At 52.9% G+C, this 15,338-nt stretch overlaps 2 protein-coding genes across 2 annotated transcripts in view; one reads left to right on the top strand and one right to left on the bottom strand.

Annotated features, from left to right (window-relative positions):
- The window catches only part of CAP1 (cyclase associated actin cytoskeleton regulatory protein 1), a 156,047-nt gene that overhangs the window by 34,912 nt on the left and 105,797 nt on the right, over window positions 1–15,338 (top strand). The window lies entirely within an intron of this gene.
- HEYL (hes related family bHLH transcription factor with YRPW motif like) lies at window positions 3,529–12,914 on the bottom strand. The gene is made up of 5 exons (XM_049820888.1): window positions 12,552–12,914; window positions 8,681–8,747; window positions 8,131–8,214; window positions 7,597–7,678; window positions 3,529–6,159 (listed from the first exon to the last, which is right to left on the bottom strand). The coding sequence occupies exons 1-5, from the start codon at window positions 12,629–12,631 to the stop codon at window positions 5,492–5,494; spliced, it is 981 nt and encodes a 326-aa protein (XP_049676845.1). The 5' UTR covers window positions 12,632–12,914; the 3' UTR covers window positions 3,529–5,491.

Below are 15,338 nucleotides of genomic sequence, written 5' to 3' on the forward strand. Positions count from 1 at the left end.
GCGAGACCTGGTTTTCCTCAACAACATCCACCCCTCGCCTCCCAGGAATGTCTACCTCCCCCAAGCCAGCAACCGTCCCAATAAAGAAGTGCAACAGCTTCCTAATCCTTCAAATCTGTGTGGTTGCCATGAGAAGTGGCACCTGGGTGGCATTTGGAGGACAGCTATGCAGTCTCTCGGCTCAGTCCACGTACTGATCCCGTGGCAGCTCGACTGACACCAGAGTCTTGTCCCCCCGCAGGGGTGGCGGGCCAGATTTAGGGCAAAATGGTCCTCTGCGGGCAGCTGGCAGGGACAAACACCCACAGCAGCCCCCCCCCGAAGGGTGTTCTTGGGCTTGTTTTCCATTCCATCCCCATCCTCTGCATGCGGATGTCTCGCGGGGCAGCTCAGTCCTGCCACGAAACATGAGGGGCCTGGGGGCTGGGATCGGGGCAAGGAGCAGGACGAGCAGAGGAATGCACCAGGAGAGTGAAAAATTCCTCTGGGATAATTTTTTCTCGCTGCTCCAAGCTATTGTTTTGGAGGTGTCGCTGCCGGTGAGATGAGGAGCGGCCGTAGCTGGAGCCGTTCCCACAGCCTCCTCCTCTTCTCCAGAGCATAAGTTTTCCTCAAATAAGTGCGAGTTCCTGCAGCAGCCCCGGCACTGTGCCAGCTCACATCATGGGACGCCCTGGAGCAGGACCAAGGGTCCTCAACGTCTCTCCGTGGAAGCAAGCTGTCAGTCCCTCTTCCCAGGGTGAGGGTTGAACAACTCCGAATGCAGAAGAAAGCTGCTGGAACAAGAGAAGGATTCACCCCCCTCCACTGTCCCACAGCTTTATGCTCACGAGATTCAGCTCCAGGGAGACCCATAATTATCTATTTCCAGCATCTTCAGCAGACCGTGAGGACACAGCAGCGCAGGATCCAGTGATTCATCAGTGACCTTCAGGCACCATGGATGTCCTGTTAAGGGGGACTAAGTCTACAGAGGCTGGTAGCTGGTCTGCTGTGACTTTTCAATTCTGCTTTACATTGCCTTTAATTTGCTTTAAAAGTGGAATATGATGTTATCATAAAAAAGGGATATGATACCTATCCCTTCATTACAGTGGAATAGTCGAGAGTAGCAGAATAAAAGGTAACAATAGCAAAGTAAATTGTAATATTTTGCAATATTTTCAGCCCAGGTTATTTTCTAAAGACACAAATCATCTTCCTCCTGAGCTCATCATCTTCCTCCCAACAGCTGGTGGTGCTGGGAGGCAGCACTGGTACACACTGCTGGGATCGCGCCCAGCGTCTGCTGCTGTTTCACAGCTCGGTCCTCTGCAGCCCGGCATCTCGTCAGCTGGGAAACCACGGTCTGAGACAAGCATCTTGCTGTGGAAGGAGTTCGGCATGGCTCCCACTCTAACAGCTAAAGTCAAAACACAGCAGAGCTTGAAGAACATGTTTCCATATAAAACACACTTTGGCTGCAAGCAGCCGCTGTGGCTACACTGAGAATGGCTTTAGTTGAAACATACTTATTGACATTTGCCTCCCCTCCCAGGGGACACCATACAGACAACTACAGTCCTGTGTCCTCCTTGGTCCTTTACACTCCTGACATGAACTGACGGGCTGGGGGTACCCTCTGCCCACAGGGGCCCAAAACTGCCCCAGGGACCCCACTGCTCTTGGTACCCTTGACACATGAGTGCAGCTGCTCCTGGTGACCACTGATGCCCAAGATCCTCCCAGTTCACCTTCTTAAGACCTTCAGCAGTGCCCGGAGCAAAGGTTACATCTTTTAATGTCTTCATCTTGCCAGTCCATTCCCATCGATGACGCTAGTGTGAGACCTGCTGCTCTGCTACCGTGTGTCTGAGCGGCATCTCAGTCGCTGATGGTCATCATAAAAGAGCATCCATTTTTCAACGTGCATGGCAAGTTTTCAACCAAATGCTGACCTTAGTTTAGGATTTCTCTTCCTTAGCTTTGGGATTTTACCAGCAGAGGGCAGGCCGGGACTGCACTGCAAGTGGAAAAACGCAAAGTGCGGGAGGGAGAGCATTTCACCCAGGGCAAGCAACGGCGGGGCTGAGATAAGGAACATTTTTCATGCAGGGGAATTTGGGATAGCAGGACTCGCTCGCTGCTAGAGCACCTGCTGCATAGCAAATCTCCCACAACCTGGAAGTGCCCTTGTCCCCTCCAAGTAGCAGGCAAAAGCTTGTTCATCAGGACCCTGTTTTATTCCAGCCTTGCTGCTGTCAGAGCTGGAGCGGTGTTTAACACCGCTGTATGCCACCGAGCAACCCCAGCCGGACTGCGCCGAACGCAGCCCACGCGTTCCCATAGGCCTCTTCATTATGATTTTTGCCTGAAGAACAAGGATGAAGAGAGTGTGTGGAGAGTCCGGGGATTTCCCCTACAGGGGTAGATCAAAAGTTGCCAGGATGTGTTAGAGGAGACTCAGGCTAAAGAAAACCCTGGGAAAAAAAAAGAAGCTCCAGTCCCGGGCTACTGCTCTAATCACCATGTTGCTGTGGGTAGAAAACCCCACGGGCCTGAACCGATGCCCTCCCACCCGCTCTGGCTCCTGTTTGATCAGCAGAGATCAGGAAGTGGTTTTTTTTTCACTGTCTCTGTTTTGTTTTACCACTGTAGCCCGCGGGGCTGGTTTGTATGCCTGCCTCCCACAGAGGGTAATTTGGTTCCTCTCTCTGGCCGAGGCCACACCAGAGCACTGAGCTCCCACCGCCGCCTCCAGCCGGGTCGGGGCAGCCCAGGCACCAGTGGGATGACCCGTCATCAATAGCCCTATTATTGCTCTTGAAGTCTCTCTCTGCTTCCAGACGGATGCTGCATTACTCCATCACAGCTGCAGTTGCTCCCTTCCAGCAATTCCCAACACAGCACTTAAGGCAGGGATTTATGGGCGGTTTTGAAAGGCGTTTTGGAGCGAGAAGGAGTTATGGGAAAGGAAGTCGAATTCCCACCATTCCCCAGAAAATTCTCCCAGCATCTTTCACGAGAAGGATCATTTACTGGTCCTTTCCTCAAAACAGAGACAAGCTCTCAGCTGTGGCTCTTTGTTTAGTCCAAAGCACTTCCCGACAGCAAGATGCAGCAGGGGTTATTCTGGTCCTGCTTGCAAAGGGTCAGGAGACCAAGGCGAGCCCTTGGCGTCTGGCTGCAAGGCTCTGCTGGACCTGATTTGTTCCCTGACATTTTTGTGGATGCTGGTAGCTAAATGAAATTATTTGTTCTCAAGCCACGGATTATTGCCAGTCTCAGGGCAAGCACTGCTGACTCTCCAGCTGATTTTGACTCACATAGTGGTTTGCAAAGTAAAAAGTCATGGCAGCAGAGTTACCAAGAGCAGCAGCTATAAAACGACCAGGAGGGATGTTACCTTACTAGCTACATCTCACATTTTTTGAAGCTTTTCAGGAACAAAAGCTCACCTGCTGCAAAACTAACAGTTATCCAAGCAGGCTGGATTAGCAGAATAGATTCACATCAACACTACATTTCACAACCAGGACAGGGGTTTGAAAGACTTTATTTGACACCTTTGCTGGATGTCACAGCTCGTGAATCTAACAGCTCTGCACAGTGTAAAGTGAGGCTGGGCTATTTGCTGTGAGCTCTAGCGTGCCGACCAGCCGCAGGAACAACCGGGGTCCGCGGGGACATCCTCTGACTTTATTAAAAGGGAATATGTTGTTCCTGGCTGATTCTGGCACTTCAGGACAAGGGTGAAGAGAAGTAGTGGAAGCATTTCTGTGTGTTAAGTGTGACGACTTTCATCAAAACAACTGGGAGGGACTCACTTTCAAAACAATAGCAGATACATACATTGACATGCACATGGCAGGTACGATCTGTAGGACCACAAACACCAGCTCATCCACACAGTCTAACCGGCTGTGTGTTTGACCTGAGGCATGGGGAGAGGCTCTCCCATTCAAGAGAGATCTTCTCCCTCTTTTTTACCTTTGTTTGCACTGACCTTTCCCTGCTTTTCTCTTTTCATGTCACAGTGCTGTAGAGGTGGGCAAGACTCCTTGGGGTGGGCATGCAACTAGGTCCAGGCTATTCTGCACATGTATCCCAGCAAGTCAAGGCACAGATGCAGGGAGCGAGGGCTGTTCAGACGAGGAGGAGCACTGGGAGACCCTGCCCTGGCCACCATGGGAGTTAGAGACGTGGCACAGGAGCAGGGTGGCTTGAGAGCTTCAAGCTTCCTTTCTGCCCAAAGAAGAGAGGAGGGGAGGACAGCTGGAGGAGCAGAAGCATATCTGCTGCGTCAGTTATCTAGGGGCATGCAGGCCAAGTCAGAAAAAGCTCTCAGTAATCAGGACAAGTGCAGACCCAGAGCTTGCCGAGGTCTGCTGTGAAACCTTAGTGGGTTTTGGTCCCGGCCCAGGGAGAGGGATGAGCAATGTGAGACCAAAACACGGTGCTGAAGAAAGAAAACAGAAACATTTGGGAGGAGAGGGTGAGGGATGCAGAGCTAAGAGAGAATGAAGGAGGCACTTCAAATGCAAGCTGGTCTGACCCATTCCCCCCCTTTGCAGTCACAGCTGTTCAGCAGGGGATGGAGGAGAAATGACTCCAGCGGGAAGACTAGCAGAGGGAAATGCCTTTTCTTCTCGCTTTGGCCGTCAGAGCCTTCCCCTCTGTGACAGACGTCCCTTTGAAATCCCCTGTCTTGCCTCATCTCGCCTCTTCACACCTCAGTGTGGAGCAAGGGCTGCAGAAGCCTCCCTCCACCCAGGCAGCCTGGCCAGCTGCTCCTGCACGGTTTGTGCAGGGACCTAGCACAGGCCCTGCGGACACGGCGGTATTTCAGCTCGGCTGTGGGAACGCTCTGTTAAGCTGTTGCCTCACTCCACCTTAAGGGCACGTAAGTGGGAAAAGCTGGTAATGCAGCAAGGAAAGCATGGGGATTAGCAGGCAGCCAGTTCGCTAAGGGAGCTGGGGGGGCCCTAGCCGCCTTGCCGGGTGCCAGCAGTGCTGGGGAGGGGGGCTGAGCTGAGTCTGTCCCACCACACCAAAATTAGGTGCTGCAGCTGGGGGACACATCACAGGGAATCAGCATGAGCAAGTCTCTGGCAGCTCTTGAGTCCCCAAGGAAATAAGACAGTATTTCAAGGCTGGCTGTTTTCCAAAGGAGAGCAACACTGGGCTCTGCAGAGGGATTTGCTGGAGAAGGAACAGGGTTGAGATCTGCGTGTGCCCCCTCCCTCGTAGCCGGAAGGATCTGGAGTACAGCCGCGTGCAGACAAGTGCATCGAATTGGATGTGATTTACGTTTGCAGGCATCACGAGGGAGAGGACGTGTGATGGTGAGGCAAAGAAAGCGGTGTGAGGAGGGAGGGAAGAGTAAAGAGAATTTTCTTTATGGATCCTTGGCTTCTGCAAAGCAGGAAAGATGCCTTTTCAGCTGAGTTTGTTCTTAGGCCTGTGGACAATGAGTGCTGAAGAATTCCTGTCTCCGAAGGGGAGGGGAGGGTCAGAAAGCCCCGATTTCAGTAGCCCAGGAGCGGCAGATCCTGGATGTCCCAACCCTGATCCCGGGTCCCTGCGCGGCAGCGCCCAAGGCAGGAGGCGCTGTGTAAGCTGGTGGAATGGGGATGCCGGCAGAGGCTGGTGAGAAGAGGAACGTCGCTATTTGGCTGCTCTTGGATGAGCCCTCTCTCAATATGCCCGCTGGCGACGGCATCCTGGGCACTGCTGCTATGGCCGTGGATGAGCCCGCGCCTCGGGCCCTGCGGCTGGAAGAGGCCATCCTGCTAGCCAGGAAGCTTCGGCGGGATGGCAGCATGTCGCTGGGGACACGGCGAAGCGGGGCTGGCCTCACAGCGGGGCTTGGGTAAGCCAAGGAAGATGCAGTCAAAACAACCGGAGCGGGAGCAGCCTCCCTCCTGGGGATTTGCACGGGGCCAGCAGCGCTGTGGAGGAAGGACCACGGCCATGTCTGGATGGGCAGGAGAGAAGTGGCCACAGGCGAAGGCTCCATTTCTGCCACATAATTATTCAGGTGGGAGAGGAGTCGCAGACGGATGGGGTCGGCAGTGTTTTGGCCCTCGAGGATGCCCAGGTACCTGACAACTTCAGTGAGACATTCACGGAAGCCGATACTCCTGTAATCCACAGCCAGAGCTCGAGCATCTAAGAAGCCTGTAGGGAGAGGACACGGGTGACAGTAAGTGCATGCAGAGCCCCGGAATGTGCTTTGATTTCACTACCCTCTCTAATGCACTGTGTATTTCACTTGAGGCACTTTGCTGCCGTGTGATATTACTGAAGCAGATAGCCAAGTGGGTGTCCGAAAGGACTGGACGTTTGCGTGCATGAGAATAGCATCTGCGGTTATCTCATCGGGATAAAACTGCCAGGGTCATGAAGCCTCTTACTCCAGCATGTGAGATGAGTAAGAGGTTTCATTAAGTGTGCTCGGGAAGGAAAAATTTTTTCCTATTGGACTCTATCAGTTTTTGCTGCTGGAGACATGACTGTGGGCTAGGTGGGCACTGGGTCCCTCGTTGCAAATGGACCATCCTTGGTCTTGCAGAACAGCGGGACACTGTGTCTCCTCAATCCACAGCACCATTTTCCCCTGCCTGGGTCCCAATCTTTATACTTGACTTAGATGTCCGGCTGAAGGACACAGGACAGTGGCAGAGCCAAAACCACTGGACCAAGAAAGCTCAAAGCCACAGAAATCAACAAGATAAAATGCAACCAATGGCTGATTTTTAGGCTTCTGCTCCCTACTTGCAGCTTCATGAGACGATAAGCAATAAAGCAGAGAATGTCACAGCACAGTGAAGCGCTGGACCACTTTGCTTGACAGGGTCTCTCGTGACAATACAGCCCTTTGTTGCAGTGCAGTCAAACTGAATATCTAAACAAATGTTCCAGACCAAGTTACAGCTCTGAACCAAAGCCTGGATGCCAGCAATGTCCCCAGCAAGCCAAAAATGGGTGGTAAGCAAGCCAGAGGCTTCTTTACTGGAGCTGTGATCTCCATCCTGTTAACTGGAACAGGACAGAGGGTCTGTACTGAGGTCTCAGTACAAATAAGACCTTTGTTGAATTTTGCACAGGGCTCCCTCTCTCTTCTTATAACAACCAAGAGACACAAAAAAAAGAACAGAAAGGGAAAAAAGCCTTGTTTATTTGCAGAGTCTCCATGCAGAATTCAGCCTCTGCAGGAAATGTATCCCAGGGAGGAGGTAAAGAGTTTAATATCGTTTTTCTGGAAGCAGGCTTCATTTCTGAGCAGGACTAAGCATGTCTCTGGCTGGACAGCTTTTAGCAGGGTGCCATCCCTGCAGGTCTGTGGGACTTGCCATCCCACATACCCCAGTCTGCCAAATGGATGCATGGGAGGCTGACCCATATGAAAAACAACAGGGCAGGAAATATCCATCTGCCCTCCCTCAAAAAATATTTCCCTTGGGAAGCAGGCAGGGCAGCATTTGTTTTGGTGCTGGCTGGTGTTAGCAAGGCACACCAGCATCAAGGTATTGCTTGCTGCTGAGGCTAATGGGGAATTTTCCTTCCAGGTTTTCACCTTCACCTCACCTGTATGCTTCTAAAAACAGTTCTTACCTGTTCCTCCAGTGGCGTGAAGCATTTTTAAGTGATCTACTGTCATTTGTAGAATTTCTGCCTTCTCCAGCTTGGAAGATCCCTGTATGTTGGGAGCAGGAAAAAAGAGCAATTCATCATTTTTTGGTCTAGGGTTTTGTGCCTCTCAGGGTCTGTGTTATGCCCAATGACCTCCTTCCTGAAACACTCCTGAAGCGCAGGAGGGCTCAGATTGGAGCAGGGCATCCAGCCAGAGCATTGGCTCTGATTTTTACATCAAGTGAGTAGAAAAAGGAGCTCCTTTCCCAAGATGCCCTGATGCAAATTGAAAATTCCCATTTCTGTGCATCTTCATATCTGCAAAACACTTTCTGGACTGAATTTATCCTCCCTAGGGCTCCTGAATATTTGTTAATATTGTTTTACCACCCAGTTTCACCACCTACTTACTCCCTGAAGTGAAGATGATAAGAAAGACATAGCATTGCTCCAGACTTTCTCATTCTGAAACACAGCCTGCATGGGAGGATGGGTGGAAATCATGGACACACACACCTGCTTCTCAAAGGCGGTGGGCACCAGGCGCCGCAGTTCGGAGAGGCTGCTGTTGATACGGTCACGGCGCCGCTTCTCAATGATCTGTGGGAGATTTCCAAGTGGAGAGAAGAAACCATGGTCATTTACAGCCCTCATTAACAGCTATGGCAGGTTGAGAGAGGCGCTTTGAACAGGGCCATGTAAGTAAATGTTTTGGGTGCAAAAGCTGAGCAAAGAAACATTAACTGACTGGTGTGATAACCCCAGGTGAAATTGCTCTCCTCCACCCCTATCCCCACCCCTTTCTGCCAGATTTGAGGCCAAACCTCTGCAAAAAATCTCCAATTGGCTGTGGGGAGAGCTCTGCAGGAGATGGAGCAGGGAACAGTGTAAAGTCAATTTTGCACTGCGTCCCCAGAGTAAGGATGTACCAACAGCACCCCACCACACACAGGGGATGTCACAGGGAGCCCTGGCACACAGCTGGAACCAGCCAAACCCCCCAGGGAGACACAGCACAGCCACTCCCATACATAATGCCAACACCCCCAACATAAATGAGACTCACCCCTCTCCTCTTCTTCCTGGCTTGTATCTGAGATGTCGTAGTGGGAGACACAGACCTGGAAACATGGCTGGAAAGGAAGAAGAGGGAATAATTTCTTGCACTAGCTGGAGAGAAACTTCCGTTGCACATATGCTTTACACACGTTTGCCATCTGCAGTTCCCCCCCCCCGCCCCAATAACATCTTCTGTGGTTCCCATCTCATTTTTACCCACAACACAGAGCTCAGGAATTGGGGATGGGGAACCAAGCAGAGACTCAAATCCCACTCTCTCCCCTCCGAGAGTTTCCCACCAGCCTGGGACAGATTTCTGCACCAAACTGTCCATCCGCTACCAGGCACATGTGTCCTTCAATCTCAGCCTGTGCTGGTATCTCCACAGGGCTGGAAAAGCAGTGATCCGAGCTCTGGAGTCATGGCCTTTTTTCTCCTCCATGTGTGAACCTCCCGGCTCTCGTGTCTGAGCCTGCCCTGTCTGCAGGGCTTTGCATCTCAGCACTGCGATAGCACGAACGTGTATCTAAGCTCCCACCCAGGGCGGCAGCAAAGGGCTGGTTGCTCCTCAGGGTGAGGCTAACGGCAGCGTTGATGTGGTTTCTGAGGGCTTCCTGCAAAGTCGCTTCACAAACCACAATTTTTGGGGTGGGCCACAATATTCTGAATGCATGGATACCCCTGAACCAGACAAAGAGGGGCCAGGACCTGGGTAGGGGGAACACCCGTGAGGTGACAGAGCAGAGACTGTGCCTGCTGGCCGACAGCCCCAAGGGCCAGCTCTGCTCAAGGGACAAGGGAAACGGGGGGGACAGGCTATGGAGAACGGCCCGACAAACCATCCAGTGCCTGGTGGGCACGGGTGAGGCTAAAACCGCCAAAGGTCAGCACTAGACATGCACAGGGAGGCAAAGTTCAATCCTTAGGTCCCCACAGAGGTGAAGTCTCCATAATGATGGATAACCAGGCGTGGGAAACTTCTTGGAGCAAAACCCCTCCTCTTGGAGAGGAGGCCAGCCAGGCGACCTTCCACCTCCCCCAAGCAGGGTTTCTCCCTCTGGAAGTGGGACTGGCTCAGGGCTGTTTCTGCGCCTTACGAAACTCGGTGCAGGGATGTTAACACGCAGGCGAGACGGCAGTCTGCAATCCTGGCCAGCACAGCGCTCCGGAGGGACTCAGAGACCGCGTAAGACATACAAATCTGGAAAGGGGCATTTGGGTTCACCCCATCAAATCAAAATATTTTTCAGTTTGACGAAGCATTTTAATAGCAGTCTATTAAAGATGTTTCTGCAGAGACAGTACTGTCTGCACAGCAAGCCAAAAACTAGACCAAACTCAGCCCATTAAAAATACATTTTGTTAGGCCCAAGTGAGGTGCTTTCAGAAGTGGTTTTACACAATCAGACAAAATAACACGTTCTACTACTGACTGCTTCGCTCATCTCCATACAGGTACCCTATTTGAATGTCTGCTGGGTGGGCTTTCTCTGGGCATAGGTGCTGGCTGGCTTCGCAAGTACAAACATGCATTGCTGGTATACATAAATGCACATACGGTGAGCAAGTATGGTGTGAAAATGGGCTCTGTGCGGACGCTGGGGTGTTATATGTGCAGGGGGCAGGTACTGAATTCGCCTAGCAGCACAGGAATGCGGAGTACGCACTCAAGGAGTCTATAACAGTGAATTTTGAAACTCTTTGCAGAGCTGTCCGAACGCGTTGCTCTTTGTGAACTACAGTTCCAGATGTTGATATAAAGACATAGCTTACTGCAAAATATGTTTAAAAAATGTTTGACTGATTTGAATCACATAAAAGATACCGTAACTATATTGTCTGATGATTAAAATTTCTGCATTGCTCTGTGCTCGACTTTATCATTTACAGCATAACTTTGGCTGTTCATTCAAAGCAAAAAGCAAAAAAACCACCCCAAAACCAACCAGTATCTTGCGCTTTTGCAGTGACCCCGGAGTCTAAACCTGCTACATGCACTGAACCAAGCCTCACACCCGGAGTGACTCATCCCCACTCTACAGGGAAACTGGTTTGCCCAAACCACTCAACCGATGGGTAATGGGCTGGGAACCCCGGCCAGACTGCCTGGCTGCCTCCCTCTGCCCTAATCGTTCTACCTCGCTCCCCACCTGGAAGTGTTTCATTTTGCTCGATCCGCCAGCATCCCATGCAGGACCACATTACTTGGGATGTAAACTCTGGCAGGGCAGGAACAGCTCTTTTGGCCATGTGTTTGCGTGACACGAGCAACAATATACTTCTATACAAATACCACCAGATCACAGCGCTGCCTGGTTCTACGATTGCCTTGAGAAGACATATTAGCAGCACCAGAGAGAGATCAAAAATTCATTGTTACTGTTTATTGAAATAAAACATTATGACAATTCCTCTATTTCATCCATCGGGGTACTATAGACTCAGTGTGCTGCACTGATGTAAAGAAGTGGGATGTATTTCATGTGCAGCAGGAAGATAGGTTAAATACTGTTGCACTTGGAAACCGCGTAAGGGGTGAGTGAATTTGTGCAGGACATTACGTGTCGGACATGCCCAACTCTACTGTGACCATATCAGTGAGAAGCAGACTCATTAATTTAGTCCCATGAGAACCTGAGCTTGGCACCAGACAGGGCGACTTCTCTGCTCAGGATACCAAGCGGCAAAAGGGAATGAATTCATCTGGGGCCTCGCTGGACGCAGAGGGAGGGGGACACTTGGCTACTGAAACGAGAGTTCAAAAGCAGCTGATTTTCGGACGAGAACAAATAACAGAGCCCTTCCTTCATCACCAGCACCGTCTGCACGCTCAGAGCCCGGGCATGCCCGCGAATGGCTGACACAGCATGGGAACCCGGGCTGCGAGCGGTGGCTGGGGATGCCCTCTGCCAGCAGAGCCACGGCCCAGGGGAGCGCTGTGAAGCCTGAGGACATTGCCTGGGGAACCACGCAGAGGTCTTGTCCTCAGTATTTACTCACTATTTCACCAGGCAGCAAAGCCCCAGAGCCGAAACTGCAGCTCAGCAGTGACGGGATGGAGCCTGCGAACTGTGATACTGAAAGTGCACGCTTAAAGCAGGGCACCCTTTGCTGGCCAGACTGCACGGGCTCCCTCTTTAATAAAGATCAAAGCCCCAGCTGGTGCATTAGAAATGCATCAGCAGAGCAGAAGCGTTTCTCATGCAAAACCTCCTCGTTTCTTCCACTTTCCCCGGGAACCCTTGGATCGCTGGGACTGCGGGGGCATCCGGGCAGCTGATGGGTGCCTTTGCTCTGGGGGGGACACGACTGCCCCATCTCGGGGTGCAGAGACCTGTGAGCAACCGGGCTCCCGCTAACGAAGATCAGAGCTGCCCTTCTCTGGCAGAGAAGGCAATTGCTCTGGCTTGAATAAGGCATTTTCTTGAATGCAATCAGCTCGTAACACAGCTTGAATACTTGTATCGCGACTTGGGTTTCCTTGCCGGCTCAGTCCTAACGCCAGCATCAATCCACGCTTGCACGCTGGAGTGATCCAGCCTGCCCCCCGCCCGCCCTTGCCCAGGGCAGGACCGGCCCAGCCCGAAGGGGGTTAAGCGAGGTGCCAGCAGACTCCCGGCGAGTCCGTGGCTGAGCCCGGTGCCCTCCCGCACCGTGCCCCGGCAAGCGCCGAACTCGGCCGCCCCGAGGAGCTCGCAGGGAGCCGCTGCAAGCTCCGGGGCAAGAGCAAGCGCCGTGCCCGGTACCGCGGAACTCCCTCTCCAGCCCGTGTTCCCCCGCAGGATGCCGAGCTGCCCGGCAACAGAGATCCCAAAATCCGACTTCGTCCCACCTCCCTGAGCCCCGGGAAGGAGCTGCCGCCGGCGGCGCGTCCTCACCTGTACTCCTCTTCCCGGCCCACGTCGATGGTGCCGTCGGACTCCGTGTCGGACGAACTCTCCTCGCACAACCGCTTCATCCTCGCAGGCGGCACCCGGGCGGCCGCGTCCCCGCGGGGCTCTAAGGGGGTGAAGCCGGTGGACTCGGCGAGGCTGCCCCACGCGTGGCCCCGGAGGCCACCGCCGTCCTTCCCCGCCGTCCTCGGGGAAGTGCCGTCCCTCCCCGGGCTGCGCGGAGGAGCTGGCCCCAGTGCCTCGCACGGCTCCTCCCCTGCCCGCACTCTGCCTTTCACACCCCCGGCTTCTCCCTCGCTCTCCTCCCAGCACGTCCCCAACCTCCCTGGTTAATGGGTTAATGAGACATCTCCCGGGAGTGACGGATTACGCGGCCGCGCCGGCGCTCCCAGGTTCCCAGGCCCCCCCCCCCCCCCCGCCTCCTCTACCCCCTCCGCCTCCTCCCGCTCGCTGGTCGAAATCCCAAGTCTTCCTGTAAAAGGAACAGTCTGTGTGAACCGTCTCATGTCCCCCCCCCCCTCCTGCCCACGGCCCCCCTTCCACCCGCTGCACATTGGCCTCAGCCCCAGTTTAAAGGGACCAGTGACCTCACTGGCAACAGAAAACCGTGGGAAAGAGATGGGACTGATAAAGCCTTGAGTTGTTTCAGGGAAAAATCAACATCCAGCCCCACACGCACACACATGTCTGCCCGGCTCTGCGCGGCGCAGGCACTTTTGGAGACTTATGATTCAGATGGAAACCAGCTTATTCGAAGCGCGGTGCTGTTTGAGGATGCCGCTCAAAGGGCCCTCGCCTGGGATTAATCAGCTGCCACGGCCGAGGGCCGGGACGGCAGCGGTGGCACCGTGCTCGGAGGCATCGGGATGGGTTTGGCACCCCGGCACCGTGCCGCGGTGGTCCCGTCGGGAGCTCGGCCCCCTGCCACGCTCCCACAGCCTTGGAGCGTCTTCAAGTGCCAGCTCACGGCACTGCCAGGGCATTTGAGACCTACCCTGTAAAACAAACCAACCCAAGCCCAACTTTAGGTTTTATGACACTAGCATGAATTGCTGTTTTCTTGTCTCATTCTGTAATGCTGGAAACTTTGACCTGCAGCCCGGTATCTAGAGAGCATCTTGCTTTCCCTGAGCTTGCGGGAAGGAGGTAGGAGTCTGTTTTTCAGAGCCCTGCGCTGCTAAAATCCCCCAAGGCAGCAAAAAACGTGTGTGTGTGTGGGAGAGAGAGAGAGAGGGGAGGAGGGAGAGCGCTGAAGAGGAGGTTCGCAGTACAAAAATAATGCCTTTTATTTTGAAAAAAATAATCAGCTCTGAGATCTGGCAACACGTGGGTTTCCCAAAGCCTTTTGCAAAGACCGTGGCGGCGATAACAGCCCGTCGCCGCTCGGGCCAGCCAAGCCACCCCGCCACCCGTCTCCCATGTGAGGAGGTGCCCGGACACGTGGTCGGGTGCTCCCTATCTGCCTCAGCCATCTCTGCCAGCTCACCCGCACTGCACCCGCCAACCCCGAGACATCTGCAATCCCCCAGCACCTTGCAAGCGGCTCCCGTAAAAGCCAAATGCCAGCTACCGCCTGCCCTTCACCCACGCCTGCCCCAGCCCAGCACGCAGAGGCAGAGCGAGGCACGGCCCCCATGACCATTTTTTGAGACTGAACCTCATCATCCTCCCTCCCAAACTAAAACAACAGAGACCTGAACCAGCCAACCTGCATTGGAGTGGAAAGCTGATGTCTCAGAAGTGTTTGTAAACCCCCCAAAATGAGAATAAAATGTTTGCCTTAGGTTATAGTACTTTGTTTCTATAATTTTGATGTTTTGTTTTAATTTTCACTATAAAAAGTGGTCAAGAAACTGAGCTGTTATTAGCTTACATTTCAAAATGAAAAGTTACTTTGAACCAGAAGAATTACAAATGTGTTATTTTAGCAATTTTGAGACCCACTCCTCCTCCCTTTCCAGAGTGATTTCAGTTAAAAACATACATCTCCAAACTAAACTTCCCATAAACATGTGTTTTTGAGAGATTAATACTCTTTCCACTGATAAAATCATTTAAATGGGATCCAGAGATTGGTTATTTCAAGCTCTTGCTCATATCACAATGAGCCTGAACCAAGCGGAGCCCAGACCTGCCACGGAGGAACACTTTTCTTCTCCATTAGAAAGGAATTCACTGTCCAGACTCCATCTTTTCTGGGCCTTGTCTAAGCATCATTATCTGGGTTCAATTGAAGTGTAATTGGCAACATGTTTTTCTAGGATTACACTTCATTATGAACAGAGCAGGGGCCCCGAAACCCACTTCTCCTGTAATCGGATCCGTTTTCCAGCCTGTGCTCCTGGAGAGTTGTTTATAATCGCCCCCAGCAAGCCCTGGGGGATTGGGAGGGCCATCTGAACCACCCCAGGATTAGCTGCGCCGGGGACCCAGCCGAAGCAGAGACGGTGCTGAGACCCCTCACAGGTCAGTTCAACGGAGACGACAGGGAAGGATTAAAAGGGTTTAACTGCGTGCGAGGGAAGCCAGGTTTCAGTAAGCATCGCCCATGTCTCACAGGAGAGAGCGGGCAGACCTACCTCACTGCAGACAAGGGATGATTCTAGGGGAGACAGGGTCTAAGTGCAGCAATGGGATTTCTGCTGCCTGCTTGCCTCTCACCGAGTGTCTGTGCAAGCTATTCCCACAGTACACTGTCTTGTGATGGCAAAGCCTGGCCCCAAGCGCAGAGCCACAACCAGTGGGTGACCAGCCTAGAGCTGATCTGCTCTT

Source organism: Accipiter gentilis, chromosome 17 (assembly GCF_929443795.1).
Source record: "Accipiter gentilis chromosome 17, bAccGen1.1, whole genome shotgun sequence".
Classification (NCBI taxonomy): domain Eukaryota; kingdom Metazoa; phylum Chordata; class Aves; order Accipitriformes; family Accipitridae; genus Astur; species Astur gentilis.

Bases quoted from the DNA above. Each gene is read 5' to 3' on its own strand.
- HEYL (XM_049820888.1), bottom strand. From the start codon at position 12,631: ATGAAGCGGTTGTGCGAGGAGAGTTCGTCCGACACGGAGTCCGACGGC. The intron at 8,748-12,551 runs GTGAGGACGCGC...CTTCCTTTCCAG, and splicing joins GGCCGGGAAGAGGAGTACAG to CCATGTTTCCAGGTCTGTGT. The intron at 6,160-7,596 runs GTAAGAACTGTT...CTCTCCCTACAG, and splicing joins TCACGCCACTGGAGGAACAG to GCTTCTTAGATGCTCGAGCT.